This window comes from Maylandia zebra, linkage group LG15 (genome assembly GCF_041146795.1).
Source record: "Maylandia zebra isolate NMK-2024a linkage group LG15, Mzebra_GT3a, whole genome shotgun sequence".
NCBI lineage: Eukaryota > Metazoa > Chordata > Actinopteri > Cichliformes > Cichlidae > Maylandia > Maylandia zebra.
In genome coordinates this window covers 534,789-552,676 of record NC_135181.1, presented here as the reverse complement: position 1 = coordinate 552,676, position 17,888 = coordinate 534,789, and the positions used below count along the sequence as shown (strand labels likewise).

General features: G+C 43.9%; 1 protein-coding gene across 1 annotated transcript in view; it reads right to left on the bottom strand.

Annotated features, from left to right (window-relative positions):
- elp3 (elongator acetyltransferase complex subunit 3) overlaps nt 1-17,888 on the bottom strand; it is a 29,546-nt gene that overhangs the window by 10,726 nt on the left and 932 nt on the right. The window contains exons 3-9 of the mRNA XM_004542325.5: nt 17,317-17,455; nt 16,920-16,990; nt 16,633-16,696; nt 15,700-15,768; nt 15,024-15,178; nt 9,468-9,629; nt 9,024-9,150 (exon numbers count right to left, since the gene is read on the bottom strand). Of these exons, the coding sequence (XP_004542382.1) occupies nt 9,024-9,150; nt 9,468-9,629; nt 15,024-15,178; nt 15,700-15,768; nt 16,633-16,696; nt 16,920-16,990; nt 17,317-17,455 (787 nt within the window). The remainder of the gene's footprint in view (nt 1-9,023; nt 9,151-9,467; nt 9,630-15,023; nt 15,179-15,699; nt 15,769-16,632; nt 16,697-16,919; nt 16,991-17,316; nt 17,456-17,888) is intronic.

The following is a 17,888-nucleotide window of genomic DNA, read 5'->3' as shown; positions in this document are numbered from 1 at the left end:
TCTACCGTGCTTTGAGGATTACTATCTGGCAGCCCAGATCAGACCTCTGTGCTGGTGTAACTCTAAGTTTGAGGCAAAATGGAAGCACATTGAGCTTTCCTTGATGGATTTCCCAATACAGTCTGTTCTGGGGTCTCTTGAGAGTTTGCCACAGGCATATCAGATGCAAAATTTATGTGTAAGTTTTTCCCTGAAAAAATGGGCAGATGTGATTAAAATTTTTGGTCTTAATAGGGAAATAGGGTTGCTGGGATGGCCAGCGTATCTCCCACGCTTCCTTCCAGCATTGTTAGACCATAAATTCAGGGAGTGGTCCAGGCATGGAATCACTGCGATCTGTAAGATAGTTAAGCATGGGGAGCTGATCAAATTTGAGGACATGTGTCAGATTTACGAGATCGGCAGGGAAGATTTTTATCGTTACCTGCAGGTTCGGAGCTTCTTCCGGAAGGAAATTAGAATGCTTGACGCAGATGCTAGTGGGGTGATCCAAATATTTATGGATGCTTATGGTGAGAACATTATAAGAGGTACTATAGGCAAAATATACAGAAGTTTTACAGCCATGAAAAAGACCTCAACAAGATATGTCAGTCATCGATGGGAAAAAGAAGCAGGTATAACTATCTCAGAGGAAGATTGGTTGCGGATGTGGAAGAATGTGTTGTCTACCACAAATTCTTTAACATGGCGAGATTTTGGATGGAAGAATTTAATTAGATTCTTCATCACACCAAAGCAGAAATCCAAAATAAGTGGTTCAGGCGCTTCATGCTGGAGGGAGTGCGGGGAGGTCGCTGCAGGTTGCTTCCATGTCTTCTGGTCATGCCCTAAACTGAAGACCTTTTGGGAGGAGATTAAACAAATGGTGATGGATGTGCTGGAAGTAATACTGGACTTCTCCTTTAGTACCATGTACCTTGGGAATATCCCTGAGGATATAAATAACAGAGACTTATACTTACTGAAAATAATTATGGTTGCATGCAAAAAGGCAATTACTAGGTGTTGGTTACAGACAAGCCCCCCCACGCGGAAGCTGGTCATAGACATTATTAACGCAATTCATCATATGGAACTGATTACCCTCTCACTGCGGCTACAGAAGGAGAAAGGAGAGAGACTTTGGGAACGATGGGATCATTATGTCAAGAGGCTAGAAACTGATACCTCTGTGATGCAGAGGGACAGCTGCGAATTTGTTTGAATGGAACATGCACCTGTGTAATATGTAATATGTGTAAGTAAAACAAGGCGTAGTGTATTTTGGAATATGCGAACATATGTGACTGTGTTGGTTCCCCCTGCCCTCTTTAGTTCTGTATGTAAAATAAGATGAAAATCAATAAAGAGAAAGTATTAAAAAAAAAAAAAAAAAAAAAAAAAAAAAAGACTGGTTTTTCTAAGGTTTTATGGACTGATGAAATGAGAGTGAGTCTTGATGGGCCAGATGGATGGGCCCGTGGCTGGATTGGTAAAGGGCAGAGAGCTCCAGTCCCACTCAGACGCCAGCAAGGTGGAGGTGGAGTACTGGTTTGGGCTGGTATCATCAAAGATGAGCTTGTGGGGCCTTTTCGGGTTGAGGATGGAGTCAAGCTCAACTCCCAGTCCTACTGCCAGTTTCTGGAAGACACCTTCTTCAAGCAGTGGTACAGGAAGAAGTCTGCATCCTTCAAGAAAAACATGATTGTCATGCAGGACAATGCTCCATCACACGCGTCCAAGTACTCCACAGCGTGGCTGGCAAGAAAGGGTATAAAAGAAGAAAAACTAATGACATGGCCTCCTTGTTCACCTGATCTGAACCCCATTGAGAACCTGTGGTCCATCATCAAATGTGAGATTTACAAGGAGGGAAAACAGTACACCTCTCTGAACAGTGTCTGGGAGGCTGTGGTTGCTGCTGCACGCAATGTTGATGGTGAACAGATCAAAACACTGACAGAATCCATGGATGGCAGGCTTTTGAGTGTCCTTGCAAAGAAAGGTGGCTATATTGGTCGCTGATTTGTTTTGGTTTTGTTTTTGAATGTCAGAAATGTATATTTGTGAGTGTGGAGCTGTTATATTGGTGTCACTGGTAAAAAGAAATAATTGAAATGGGTATATATTTGTTTGTTGTTAAGTTGCCTAATAATTATGCACAGTAATAGTCACCTGCACACACAGATATCCCCCTAAAATAGCTCAAACTAAAAACAAACTAAAAACTACTTCCACAAACATTCAGCTTTGATATTAATGAGTTTTTTGGGTTCATTGAGAACATGGTTGTTGTTCAATAATAACATTATTCCTCAAAAATACAACTTGCCTAATAATTCTGCACTCCCTGTACTGATGTGCCACAAACAGGACTTTAATATCACCAACCATTCACATGTTATTACGGTGGATCCATACAAACGGCCCACCCTGTAGAGTCAAACGTGAGGTCGATGGATAAAGCGTGGCCCCAGTTGGCTCGTGCATGACAAAAATGTGAGAGACCAACAAAATCATTCAGAAAACAATTGCTTTAAGTCGTTGGCATAAATCTGGTGCTTCAGTTTATTGAATTACAAGATGTTTTTAAAATCTTACAGAACTGCTAACAGCCACGTTAATATTTCTTTACATGAGTTTAGCAGACAGACAGCCGCTGATCCCCGTCTGTCTGGTCACGTAGTGTCAAGAACCTGAACGAGCTCCCGGTGTTTAAACCCTCGAGGGGGTCGACCGCTTCCTATTTAAACACCTGGGACTGAAGAAGCCTCTTGAACGAGAGCTTTAACAACCTAACAAACTTAAAGAAGCCCACTCATCTTCTTTTCGAGCTCTGCATGATGTACAGTCTGTACTGATGTTGTGATTGATATGGAAACGTTTGCTCAGCCTTTTTGAAATGTTCTTCTGTTACTGGCACAAAATGTGGTGAAGACATAAAATAAGGACCTGCTATTACAAAGGAAGTACTCCACAGTGTGCTACTCCAGAGGTTATTAAGCAAACTAAAGTGAAACATCTTAATGCAAATCTAGGCACTCCTCTCTTCTCCATTTCCCCCACCTTTTCTGATCATTTCTTCTTCCCGTCCTTCAAACCGGCTGTTCCTGGATGCTCCGTCAGTAAGAGCTTTAGCTCGGATTTTTATGGAAAAGGATCCTGAAAAGCTTAGTTTGGATCCTGGAGTGAAAATTCATATTTTTTACGCTCCACTCACTGGCATGACGGGTGTCATGGAAGATTAGATATGATGAGGAGGAACAAAGGGGAGTCACACACAAGTTGTATAATGTAAGTGTCAGTGTGATAAAAGAGGCAGAGAGGAAGCCGGTGTGACTGCTGGAGGAGACGAGAGGAACGTTACAACTGGAGAGGAGAGAGAAGAAAGAGATCAAGTGAGAGACAACGGAGGAGAAAAGGAGACGCGAGAGAGAAAACACTCTGGGCTGTCTGGGAGAAACACAGACGACAGAGAGGACGAGCGACAGAGGAAATGCTGCAGGGAAGGAAACACAGATACAGCTTCCTGTCACAGTCCCGCCCTCCACGGTACAATGTGAGTCACATTCACGGGCACGACGGCTTCAGTGAACACACATGTACGTGAGGTTTGCTTTGAAAGAAGTCCACAGCTGAAGTGCACCAGACTGGAGACGCTCTCACGGCTGCACACCTTCCTTATTCTGCTCAGAGAGAAGTCCTACTCTGCTCTCATGAGTCGCTCCGCTCACAGACACTTGCCATATAATTATGTTTGAAATAAAGTCCTCCCTGTATGAAGGTGAGGATTGTAGCATCTGCCAATGAACTCCTCACACCTTCACAATAAAAGCAGAACTTCTGTGAAGAAAAGTGGGACACATGTCCCCCAGCGAGATATCAGAGACCAAAACATGACTACTTCCAGTTATTGCTGCCAGAGCTGTTCTAGAATAGAATAGACTAGAATAGAATAGAATAGAATAGAATAGAATAGAATAGAATAAACCTTTATTATCCCACCGTTGAGAAATTTGGGTGTTACACAGCTGTTACAGAAGGGGGAATATAAACTATAGAAGGAAGACACAAAGTAGTCCTATACACACAACTGAAGTTCATATGTACAGAAATATGTACACGTGTGTGTGTGTGTGTGTGTGTGTGTGTGGGTGTGTGTGTGTGTGTGTTGGGGGAGTGATTCTGGTGAAACGTACAGTGAACAAAGAAGCCGATGAGCAGGACGTCCAGCCGTCTGACAGCTGCTGGTAGGAGTGACCTCCTTCCTGTAAAAGTCTGTTGAACGAGCCGCTCAGTGCTCACACAGGCTCATCAGGGGTGGGAGCTGCTCAGTGACTGGAGGCTACGTCCACACTGGCCCGGATAGATTTGAAAACGCTTCGCGTCCACACTAGCGTTTTCAGTCGTTTTCACAGAGTTGTGCGTCCACATTGAAACGGTCGAAAACGCTCACGTTCCAGTCCTGCGCATGCGTGAAACGCAAGAAGATTCGACCTGCCTCATTTCTGTCTGCTGTTTATTTGCTTTCCGGCTCTTTGAAACGTTGCAGCAAAATGTGGAGGAAAAGCACCGAGTTTTTAAATGGACTCACAATGAGGTGGAGTTGTTGCTGCGAGTAACACAGACTTAATGTGGTGTTTGCTGTACAGTGCAGCGAGGAATGCTCAGACCTCTACATCGGAGAGACCAAACAGCCACTTCACAAGCGCATGGCACAACACAGAAGAGCCACCTCCACAGGACAAGACTCAGCAGTCCATCTGCATCTAAAGGTCAAAGGTCACTCTTTGAGGATGCCAATGTTCACATTTTGGACAGAGAGGACAGATGGTTTGAAAGAGGAGTGAAAGAAGCCATCTATGTCCACTGTGAGCGACCATCTTTGAACAGAGGCGGGGTTTACGACACCAACTCTCTGCCATCTATAATTCAGTTTTGAGATCCTTCCCAGACGCCTTAACGCCCACTCACATCCTGGGCCATCTGACCTCAGGAATTCGCATGATAAGGTGGGGCCAGGTTTCACAATGAACACACCTGAAACTCTGGCTGATTGGGACCCACACCCAGTTTCCCACCTTGGCTCAGGCGATGAGAGGATCATCAGGGGTCCTTTTGTCCCTCTGTGGGGGGAAACTCCCACTAGGTTTATATCTGGGACTCTCCACCATTTGACCTTAGAACTGAAGAAGCTTCTCGGATGAAGGTGAAACGTCTTCAAGCAACTTAAAGAAGTCCAGACGCTTTTCTTTGCAAGCTCCTTTGACTACGATGACCTGGATGACTGAGAACCTTCACAGACAAGTTAGAAGGAAGTTAGCTCGCTAGTTTCCACCTAAACATTTCATACCATGTTCTGACTGAGAGATTTTTGAAACTAATTCAAACGTACAGCTCTGCTACCACTTCCAACATAAATGAAGACAGAAAACTAAACAGCAGTGGCGTTTGCAGGGTTACTGAAGTTGGACTACCTGGTAGAGGTGGGAATCACCATACATCCCACGATACGATATTATTGCAATTTTTTAAATATTTTGCAATATTCAGATTCTGTCCATAAAGGTAAACGTTATCAATATTCATTTTATCTAATATCAAAGTCTCACACTCAGTCTTTCTCTCATTTCAGTTTTATCGTTGACAAACTGAACGGTTTGTATTACAGTCTAGTCCAGCTTAACTGAATGCAACCATCTGGTACAATTATAGCTATTTATGAAAACTATGCAGCCCATTCAGCAACTGAAGAATTTGAAAGTAAATTAAAACAAAATATAATTTTACATTAAATAAAAAAGTTTTAAACGTAATTAAAATAAAACATGTCTTAAATTAAAATAAGTAAACTGTCATGTTTATTGCTGCCAAAAACCGGTAAACACATTTGGACAGTGAAGGGATGTCAGGATTCTTGCTCAGAAAAAGGATCAACATGCTCTGAAGTCAGAGCACAAAAACCTTTTTGTAACAAAATATCGATTTCTGCTGTCCCTGCATCGATACAAAATATCACGATACTACACAGTATCGATTTTTCCCCCACCCCTACCTGGTATATAATGTTGTGCTACGTGATTGCTAGCGACACAGCTATGTTAGCATAACATTAGCACAGTGAAGCTGGAGGATGAACGTCAACTTTTTTCCCACTGGATAAAAGTTAACGTGAGGGATTCTGGTGGTCAGGGACAAATGCAATCGCATAGCAGGATGCTGTACACGGATCAAACTTCAGTCAGGAGAACAACTGAGATTATTCATCCACAATACGAGGTTAGTCATTAATATACTGCAACAACATGAGAACAGAACAGCTGCGAGAGAATTCAACATTAATGAATCAATGTTAGGGAAGTGGAGGAAGCGCAGTTTTTGGCTTTCCCCATATTTCAACAGTGCTTCATCTCTTTGCTGTGACTGTCGGCATATTTTGCAGACGATAATGGTTGTAGCCGCTGCGATGCTTTCGACCAAAACAGGCGCAGCTTGATGACATCATCAACATGCGCTATCGCTAGAGCGGTATAGTCAAAATCTCTATCGTTGGCCAAATTTATATCGTTTCTATCGTATATCGTTTATATCGCCCACCCCTACTGCACGTGGCTGGAAAGACAATAAAGCCACTGGACCTGTGAGAACCAAACAAACTGCCCACATCACGCTGTGCTGTTAGCCAAGGCTTCTACAAACTCTGACATTTTAAACTTAAGTATCTGAGATTAAAACATCTTTTTCAAACATGTCTTCACTTTGAGCTGAGTGTGAAAGCAGGTTACAGCTAATCTCAGAGCAACACGGCGGTTTGGGGTCTTTTCATCTCTGTATCAGATTCTCCTTCAAAGCGAGCCACGTATCAGACACAGCAGCTTAAAAACGAAACACAAACACGGTTTAATTATCAGGTACGAGAGGGGAAATCAATATCACTGCTGGTTCTTACACAGCCACTGTCATATCACCTGCACCGATTAGTCATATCTGCTCTTTTCCTTCATTGCATTTTCATCACCTGATTTCAAAACAAGTGGAATGAGCTCAGAGGGCACGCAGCTTCAAACCGAGTCGTCATTTACGTCCTACAGTTTGGCGCTCTGGGAAGGCAGCCCGTCTGATTCTGCGCATTCAGCCATGTTTCCAATCACAGCAGCAAACTGAGCCCGTCGTTGAGTGGCATCTGACAAGACTTCCATCAACTGTGAGTGACTGTCGCCGTCTTCTCCGGGTCTATTTTGAGACGCTACACGTGGGACATATTTGGTACTATCGCACTGTGAGGTGACGCACGCTGCTGCCATGCAGAAGAGGGAAGGTCTGACTACTTATTCCACAAACAATAAACCTGATGATCGACCAAACATGCTATTTTTAGTCTGGAGCTTTTAATCATTTTGTTTCTCAAGAACATGTCAACACACTTCTGTCCGCTTACAACTTTTCTTATGAAGGAAATCCATAAAAATATCCAATCAAGGATTCGATCCTGGCTAACGCTGAGGTCCAAAATAATCAAGTGACCAGTGACTACTTTTTTGTTTAAAAAAAAAGAAGACGAGGATCACAGAAGTAAAATTTAAAGCATAATGATTCAAAATTATGCAAATTACACAGGAAGTCGCCCCTCCCCCCTCTGCTCCTCAAGCACAAGGGTCACGTGCGGAGTGAAGCGGAAAAAAGTGCGAGAGAAAGAGGCTCGCGCATTCACTTCAAAGAGCCGGCTCTAAGAGGCGGTTCGTTCGCGACCGACACATCACTACGTGGCGGTCTGCAGCTGGACGCTCGTTAGCACGGGCAGAGAGCTCTCACTGTTCGGGCTGGAGCCGAACAAAAAACTCCCTGATAGCGACCGTGTTGAGTCTGTTCCTTCCCATCCCATGCAAGGCCACCTGGATTGGCTGGTAGACTGTTTACTTAGCCTGGCAGGGCGAAGGACACTGTCTCAGCTGAACTATGGACACGCACACACACACACACTTACACTGATAAGCACACACTCATCCCCCCTCCCTTTCCAACGCCTTCGATGCTTGTTTCCTGCGAGGGAACACGGCGGGCTGTGTGCCGCGCTGGAATGGTAGCGCTGTGCAGGGCGGCTGCTGTGTTTGCTTCGGATTACTCCTCACCCCCCACCCACCCCTGTGGCTTGTCATGTCTTCACAAAGTTGTGCTGTGGACATTTATGTGCTTTTTGTGCAGAGGAGTTTTTTGTTTCCTGTTCTCATGCTGTCCTACCATGGAAGCACAGCATGAGTAGGGATCTCTTTTTTTCCTCTTGTACTTTTCCACTGTAGTGTACATTTCAATGTTTTTTTCTCTAATGCTACCAATCTCCAACCTGTATCCCCATGTAATGTCTGTGCTATATGTGTAAGGTCGGGGCGGGGGGTCCCATTTCACTGCAGGGCAACCTGCATGTGACGAATAAAGCTTTGATTGATTGATTGACTGATTAAAAGCTGCGTCTTTGAAACGTGTTGTTTGAGCAGGAAGGCACAACTTTTAATTTGAAGTTTGTGTCTCACTTTTTTGAGTTTCACCATCATTTGATGTTTCGTTAGTGAGTGTTTGCAGAGCGGTCGGCACCTTCCATCCAAACCGTGGCGATCTGCTGGTGACCAAAGCGGTCGAGAGGACACTTTTGGTGCAGCACCTTCTTATTCAGCCTGACAGCACCCAGCACAGCTGCTGACCTCCAGAAACCACCAACCAGCTGCTCGCTGAATGCACATTTTTCCTTAGCGACCAGAATTTTCCAGGGAGGCCACCAACGAGGCCTCAAAAGTAATGCGATTACTGTAAGGACTCACAACATTTCCTGTATATGCAGAAGACAGGGATTCACAGCACTGTACAAGCAAAAGGCTGCCATCATTTAACCTCCAAAACCAAGTCCACTCGCCCCGGTGGAAGCGGTTCCCTCTTATTGACAAAGTAATACCGATAACCTACCAACCCTCACTCGTTCCTCGTATCCGTTCTCACCTTCAGCTCAGATTAGCGGTAAAACTGCGCTAAAGAGAAAGAAAAAAGCTCACAATGAACTGCTCCACATCCCTCTCCATGCCCACGTTCGGCAGGTCTGGCATCATGTGGGCGACCACTTTGAAGCCGGCATCCTTTGCCAGGTGGAAAGACTCGCACACAGCTCGCACCGTGTGGCCTCTGCACAAACACACAAGCAGAGAGTAGCTGTTAAAGCCTGCAGGCTGCAACCCCATCAATAATAATAATAATAATGTATACTTTATTGATCCCCGTGGGGAAATTACTCTCTCTGCATTCGACCCATTCACTCAGTGAAGCAGTGGGCAGCCACTAAGCAGCGCCCGGGGAGCGGTGTGTAGGGACGGTACCTCGCTCAGGGGTACCTCAGGGTAGCCGTTCAGTGGATTCGAACCCCTGACCTTCCGATCATGGGGCCGCCACTCCACCTACTGAGCCATCCCCGCCCTGCTGTCACATGACTTCTACCCACGGACCTGTTGGTGTCGCGGGCCACGTCTTCATAGACGCTTTGGACTCCTATCTCCAGCCGGGTGCATCCGTAGCCCAGCATGTCGCTGAGGTGCCGCTTCAGGCAGTAGTCGGGCCGCGTCTCGATAGTGATCCCCACGCATTTGGTATTACTGCGCTCCGAGTACCTGCAGGAGAAAAACATTCCCAGTTACTTGTGCTGATGTCGTTTCTGCTCATTGGGTGTTTTTAAAATATCGCTTTCATGTCTGTGTGATAATGTCTTTTTAATTTCACTATTTAGTCTCACAGAGTCTAAATGTTTGAGTTGCTCCATATGAAGGAAACATATTACTGGGACCATTTAGCAACATCAATTTACAGGCTGCGAGTTTGCTCGGCTCATTATCCCGACAGTTAACACTAACCTCACATTAAAGACACACTGATTAATCCAATAAAGAAAATGCATGACAGGGGGAAATGCTAAATGAGACATTAACAAGTGTTTTGTTTGCAAGTCACTGACACTTTACTGGGTATGATCTGGATCTACTTATTAAGAGATGTGTTTGTCCTGCTGGATTCAAGCGTTTTCTTTGAAGCTGTCTCTAACACCATTTCAAATGGATTCAACAAATACATCTGCCAACTTCTGACATAATTACAATACATTTTGAGGCTCTCTGGGTTATAAGAGGCAGGAGACGCGGGAGCAGTGCATGAGTCAGAGCAGCCATTGGCCGGGTAACATCTCAAATGAAGCTTGTGGTTCGTCCAGATAAAAATCTGCTTTATTACAAACAATCCCAGCTTATAAACTTGGATTCAGATCTCTCTGCAACTCTGCCAAAGTCCGTGAGTCTAATCTTTCTGCAAAGACAAACACTTTCAGTGAAATCTAAACTGTCCTGCTCAGACGTCTTCCATTTCAAATCTGACTGAACCTGATAGCATCTTGTTCATATTAAGTGAAGTCTGTCAACAGTCTTGGCATCAAACAAAAATCACACACTTGATAAAGAAAAGCAGAAACTTTAGAAAGTCCCGACTGGCTCGTCCCTTTAAACAATTTGTCTCTGAATCACATATTCAATCAGACCCTTTGTTCGAATTCTTTATAATCTCTATTTCTTTATGATTTTCAGTGCTCGAGTCGCCCCTCATTTCTTTCTGAGGTGCAGTGATTTATTGAAATCATGAAAGTACAGGACATGATGCAGAAACAGTTTGCACAAGTTTAATGATCTTCAAAGTGAATATTTGGTACGACCACCTTTAGTCCGCTCTGCACTCTGCATCTTTTCCATGTCAGTAATATTTGGAACAACGTGCAGTATGATCATAAAAGCTAACCCATTAAATATTAACAGTAGGCCACACTGCTCACTAAGTGTCCCTGCATGCCACGTGACACAGGCTGACTAATAAAGCAATAAACAACAAGGACGCCTGAGATGGAGAACAGAGCAACATGTGACGCAGCGCGGTCACTCGTCTTCTACAAATCTCGAGACAGAAACAACATCGAGTCCAGTGATGCTTCCAGACTTATCTGAGTGACTGATCGAAATCACACACACACACACACACACACACAGACACACACACACACAGACAGACACACACACACACACACACACACAGACAGACACACACACACACGCACACACACACGCACACACACACACACACACACACACCTCTTCTCGTGACACTGGCCAGGTGTCATTCTCTCCGCTCCAGCTGCTCTGATGACGATTAGCTGCCTTCACACCGGCTCATATTCCTTCAGACTGTATCTGCTGGCAATAAACGTCCATCTTTTACAGTCTGCTGGCTGATTTACACCAATTACAAGAGTTTATGCTCCAGAGAGAATGATCAGATTGTGTGAGATGAATCAATAAAAAGTCTATTATCTCGGGCGATTATCTCGAGGTATCTCACTGCTGCGATCTGATCAGGAGCAGAGTGAGAAGCAGAGACATCAAATGCACACGACTTTTTTCAAACACACACACACACACACACACACACACACACACACACACACACACACACACACACACACACACACACACACACACACACACACACACAGAGATAAGGGCAGCAAAACCGAGTGTTTCCTGCAGACGCAGCCACTGCAATTACCGTAATCCTAGCATCTTAACAAAGCATGCTGTTAGAAGTGCAGGGAGGATTCAGGCACACTTTCACACACTTCCCGCAAACACACTCGTGTACACACACGGGACATACATCAGAAGAGACACGCAATCGCACAAACTAGCCTCTCGGGCCTAATCGGACTTTAGGAAAGCAAATAGCTCCTGCACACAAACAGGCTGATGCGGCTGGCCGCAGACAAACCCATTATTTGGTCCAATCGTCTCTATAAACCTGACTCTGAATCTTCTCCAATCATCTTGGTGTTTCTACTCATCCACACTGAGCAGCTGCGGGACAATTTCATTCAAAACTGGCCACAAGTGGCCGAGTGAGAAATCGATGGGAAAGCAGAGGACTCGTCAGAGTGACCTCGATTATTCCTTTCACCCGAATCCTGAATGAACTCATTCAACAGTTTAATGTGTGGATTCCTCATCAACGTCTTTTTACTTCTTTCAGGAAGTCTGGTGGTGACTGAACTAAAGCAGAGTGGAATCAGGCACGCTACTTTATTACTGCATGGCACAAGCAGGGGATGCTGGGAGTCCCAGTATTACACTCATGCTGCACTGGCTTCATTTTTATTTTTCAGCTGATTATATAAACATGTAATGAAGGTTAACACGTTTGGTGACACACAAACAGCGATTCCCAAAGAATCACCAGCATGGTGTGCAGCACAGCCTCTGAGGAAACAGACCTGATGATGTACAGCAGCAGTCACAGGTTTGGACACACCTTCTCATTTAATGGTTTTACTACTTCCTACCAAGGTTATTGTCGTTAACGAAAACTAGAAGTGAAAAACATTTTCATTAACGGAAATAAAAAATAAAAATAAAAACAAAAAAAGGAAAACTAACTAAAACAGTAATGAGTGTTCACAAAACTAACTAAAATTAACTGAATTTATAGCAAAAATGTGTTTCGTTTTCATTGATGTGTGCGTGTCAAGGGTGAAAATGAAGTTTAGTTTCCAGGTTTTTGCTTGCTGTGTCTCATTGTGCCAGCAGGTGGCAGCACGTTAGTCGAGTCGTCTGTGTTGCTGCTCCGTCCACGCGCAGAATCATGTCAGGAGAAAGCGCCAGAGTCCAATTTGGGATTACTTTGAATATGACTGTTTTGGATAAAGCAAGTGTCTTGTAGTGGAAAGAGACAAATTATGAGGGACATTTCTAAAGGGAAAAAAATCCCACAAACCTTAAAGTGCGCTTGAAAAGCTCACACAAGAAGGCTAACCTAGCTTAGCTTGAGAAGGGAGCACACTCAACCCTCATCCCCAGAAACAGAAGCTAACCCAGGCAAGGCAGCCTGATGCATCCCGAGACAACAGGACGGGGACATCTACACAACTGTGTGAGTCAATTGCCTTCAAAGAGTTTATCAATTCACTTGAACCAAAATTACGAACACACGGTGCTGCAAGAGTTAATAGTCTCATTGGGGCCAAGATATACATTTTATAGTTGCCTGGTATCAATGGTTGTTCATCTGCCTTTATTTATTTAAAGAACCCATAGGTGGGAATGTGAGTTGTCTGTCTCTGCGTGTTCGCCCTGCGACAGACAGGCGACCTGTGCAGGGTCTGGTAGCTGCAATAGCAACATACCCAAGGATGAGCAGAAGAGCATGACTGATGTGATGAAACTGGGATTTTGTTGCACTTAATTATTGCAAACAACTAAAACTATAACTGAAACGAATCAAAACTAAACTGAAACTAAGGATTTTCACCAAACAATTGGTAAAAACTAATTAAAACTGGTATAAAATTGAAAATCTGAAGTCAAAACTAAATAAAAATAAAAACTAATGAAAATTGTAAAACTATTAAAACCCTGCTTCCTACATTGTACAAACTGAAGACATCAAATATATGAAACCAGATCTTTGGAGGCAAATAAAAAAAAAAAAAGGTTAAATAACTCTAAATATGTTTTATCTTTCATATTCCTCTAAGCTGCCGCCCTTTGCTTGTTTTGGCAGGGCTGCAAACCTGAGATGGTTTCACAGGTGTGCCTGTCAGGGATCATTTGTGGAGTTTCTTGCTAAAACCTTGAATGTGTGCAGTCACAAAAACCATTAAGTGCTACGACCAAACTGGCTCACATGTTTATGGAAAGGAAGCCCAAGAGTCCCTCTGCCGCTGAGGATAAATTCATCCGAGTCACCAGCCTCAGAAAGCGCAGGTTAGCAGCAGCTCAGATCAGATAGATGCCACACAGAGCTCCGGCAGCAGACACATCTCTACATGTTCAGAGGAGACTGTGTGAATCAGGCCTTTATGGTCAAACAGCTGCTACGAAACCACGACTAAGGAAAAGCATTTCATGAAGCTCATCGAAGAGCAGTAATCACAGCAAAGGGGGCTGCTTTAAAGAATCTAAAATATAAAACATGTTTTGGGTTATTTCACACTTTTTTGTTTCAATCGAGAGAATCTACAAAGTAAATCATGAAAATAAAGAAAAACCATTAAATGAAAATCTGTGTCCACACTTTGGTCAGAAGAGAGAGCTGCGTCTGGGCAATCAGCTGATCCACCTACTGTTGCCTCAACATAAATGGTCTCAGCGGAAGAGGCCGTCTCTTCTCTCCCGCCATCTCTCAGGGTTACAGTACAGTAGCCCTGAGAGAGACACAGGAAACGGGGAGAAAAGGCCGAGGTGCGCCACATGACACAAGGCACTAAAAAAACTGGCTTATCGAGTAATAATCCAAATGTAAAAGTTACGTTTCAGATCACCACCAAAATATACAGAAGAGGTCAAACAAAACAACGGGTGACAGAAAATCTGTTAGAAGATTGCAGGTAAGACTCAGGTAATAGTTTGATGTTAACATGCAAATGGACAGTCAGAGTAAAATGAGATGATCAGAAGGCGAGAAGAGCTCAGTGAGTTCAGGGAAATACTGAAAATGGTGAAGTAGCTCCCTCTTGTGGTTACAACCTTTACACATTTTCTGAAAATCCGATGGTAAAAACACTGCAGCTGAGACCAGAGGCTGCAGGGGCGAGTGGCCGTCAGGGAAACGTGCAAACAGGCCCTGCTGCCTACAGGAAAAACCTCTGTCTAATAATCACTGCAGGAATCGACACATCCCAAAGACGTCAGCCGCTTCACAATCTCTGCATCACTCGCTGCGAGCTTTTTGAAACCAGCATGAAATCCAACCTTTAACTCCGACATTATGTCATTGGAGATGTTCTCACGTGCCTTTTCACACAAAAGCAGGCATTTACTAGCATGGAAGGGTCCAAACATGCTACCGTTGTTATTCTCAGTAGTTCTAGCATACGTGACCGTTTTAACATCCTTGTTATCAAGAGAGATCCTACTATGTGTTCTGCTCTTATTGTGAGACACAGACCCCTGCCAGGCTCAACGCTGGAGTTCATTAAATACCTGACAGCCTCAGCCACGTTGTTAGAGGTGTGTCCTGACAGGGCGTCGTGAAGGTTTCTGATGAAGTAGTCTCTGTAGTCCTCAGGCAGAGCCATGAAGGTCCCGCCCATCACGATGAACTCCACTTTGTCGACGCTGTGGCCCAGCTGCTTCAGCTGCAAATCACACCCGAGGGTTGGGTACCATTAAAGCAATGGACTTATCTGCATCTTCAGCTAAGTGCAGCAATGCACCATTATTCAGCAGAACGATCATTTTGTTCCCTCAAAAAATTAACTGTAATTAAACTTCAAACAGCTAGTGCACATAAACCGGACCCCCCACAGGCAAAGCTCCATGGAAAAAACAAAAACTGTGTCCAGTTTAAAAAAAGATCCACATGAACTGTTCCAATGACTGACTTTGCTCTGCTGCGAAGCACTAATGGGCCCATAAATTTAAGTAATGGCATAATTAGGGTCAGTGAAAGCCTCGACACTCATTACAGCACCTAAATATATTATCACCGGCTGATTTGTGGAAATGGCTCATCTAGAGACCACATAAAGAGACACACTTCAATCGAAACACCTGATTAAGGTGCTTCCTGCTTCTGTAATTTCAGGAAAAGCCAAAATAACACGAATAATCAAAACAATGTCAATTTTTAAAAAGTACACCGTAGAAAATCACCGACCTGCTCCACTCGATGTCTGGTCTGCAGGTAGGGGTCGTAACGAGCTCGGATGGCTCTCATGGAAGTCGGCTGTCAGAAAGAAGGGGAGAAGCAGGAAGGACGTTTAACGTTTGCTTACATACAAAAGACAGACATGTGTTCCACAGGGTTCTGTGCTAAGAACCTTACAAACCCGTTTTATGGGTTAAATTAAAAAACATGGCTCAAAGTATCAATGCACAAAATATACAAACTTGATGTATGTGGATGGCATCACTGTGGCCTCCAGTAACACTGTGAGGAACCTGGGAGTCATTTCTGAACAGAGCGTGTCCATTGAGCTGAATGTTAAACCGTTTCGGAGGAATGCTCTTGTTCACCTGCACAATATCTCTGCAAACATCCTGCCTCATGCTGAAGGACCACTTCATGTAACTGTTACTTCTAGGCTGAATTACTGTAGTTATTATAACGGATTTATACCTCTGGGTTCTTCACTGTAGGGAAGTCACAAACAAAGACAATTCTCAAACACGACATCATAACGTGATGTGAACTTCCCTAGAAATGTAGCTACACGTGTGTGTCGAGGCACATGCGTATAAATGCTGGTCTCTACACAAACACAGCGAGAGCACTGCCACGATTCGATTTTGTCCGTAGCTTTTCTAAACCGGCTCCAGGATAAATCCAGAATTCATTTTTAAGTCTTTGTCCTCACAAAGTCCTGGATGATCAGGCAGTAAAGACCTCGCAATAACATTTTATTCTGACGAGCACGTTGCTCTCTGACTGCTTATTTGTGGATTTGAGAGTTTCTGAAAGTAGAATGGGACGCAGAGGCTGCTGTGGAAACAGCTCCCAGTTTGGGTTGTGGAGACAACTTATTTACTTTATCAGGCTTCAAACCTTCCGAGCAGGCATACACAGTAGATGAAAATCAAGGTGCTTCACCTCGTAGCCAGTGTAAGACTGTGTGGAGTACTCAAAGTCAGAGTCCGGTCCCCCGGGACAGTAGCTGCCAGAGTGAAAACAAAAAACTGATTATTAATAAACTCCTGTCAGCACTTCAAGCTCAAACATGTCAAAGCTTTTACATCTACCTGGCTTTAGGGTTTGTTCTGTGTACCACAGTATGACCACTAAATATACTTACACAGCACTGATACTGCTCATGCTGAAGCAGCTCAAAGATGAAATATGTCCTCACAGATTTTCTCTCATCAAAAAGCAAAACTTACACACAGATGTTGCCTGTAAAGCTGATGTGAGGACATCGATGAGGTTTACACATCACAGCTACGACTGCAATCTGCAGTAAAAACACAAGTTATTAAATCTGCTCCCATTTTGGGGGTTAGGTATTGTGAGAGATATAATTTCCATATAGTCTGAACGTTCATGCATTTCCAATCTTCACTGTCCATCTAAAGCTGAGCTGAAGGATTAAACCCCATCAGTGTTGTATGCTGTACTCATCCTATACCAGACATAAACACACACACATCTGCTAACATGTGACTCCAAACTATTACTCAACAAGCCACTTAGTGCATTTTATTTCAGCCTTACTGAACCTTAACCTGAAATATCAGACTGCAGGACAGAGACATGGACGGCAGAATAAACACAACGTACCCCGCTGGCAGTGCGGATAGGTTTGGCCTTTAGTTTGGGCACCAGCGCTCGACGGTACTGCGGTGGAACAGCTGCGATGATATCCACCAGTCGGGGCTGAGCTTCAAGTCCATATTTAGCTGAGGCCTGAGTCTTAACTCTGTTTGAAAACACAAAATGCAACTCGCTTAAAACTCACCTAGAACTGAAAATTGTACAAAAAACTAATTAAAATTGTTCTTTAATGCAAACTTATTTTGGTTTTATGGCACAAAAAGCTTTTTAAAAAAGTTGGAATAGGCGCATGTTTCCCACTGAGGAGATCAACGGCTCTGGTGTTGACAGGAAGAGGTTTCTCGTTGTTCCTCGATGTGTTTCAGCTGCTCCTTTGTCATATTAATTATTCAATAATGTGCTAATGTCTTTTGCACATTGTGGTCTAGCGTTGTCTTGCTTGACATCTGGATGACAGCATTGATTCCTTCAAAACCTCCATAAATCATTGGAGGTTTTGGAGCCCCTCAATGCATTGAGGGGCTCTTCACAGATGTACAAGTCACCCATGCCAAGTGCACTAAGGCACACACACCAGA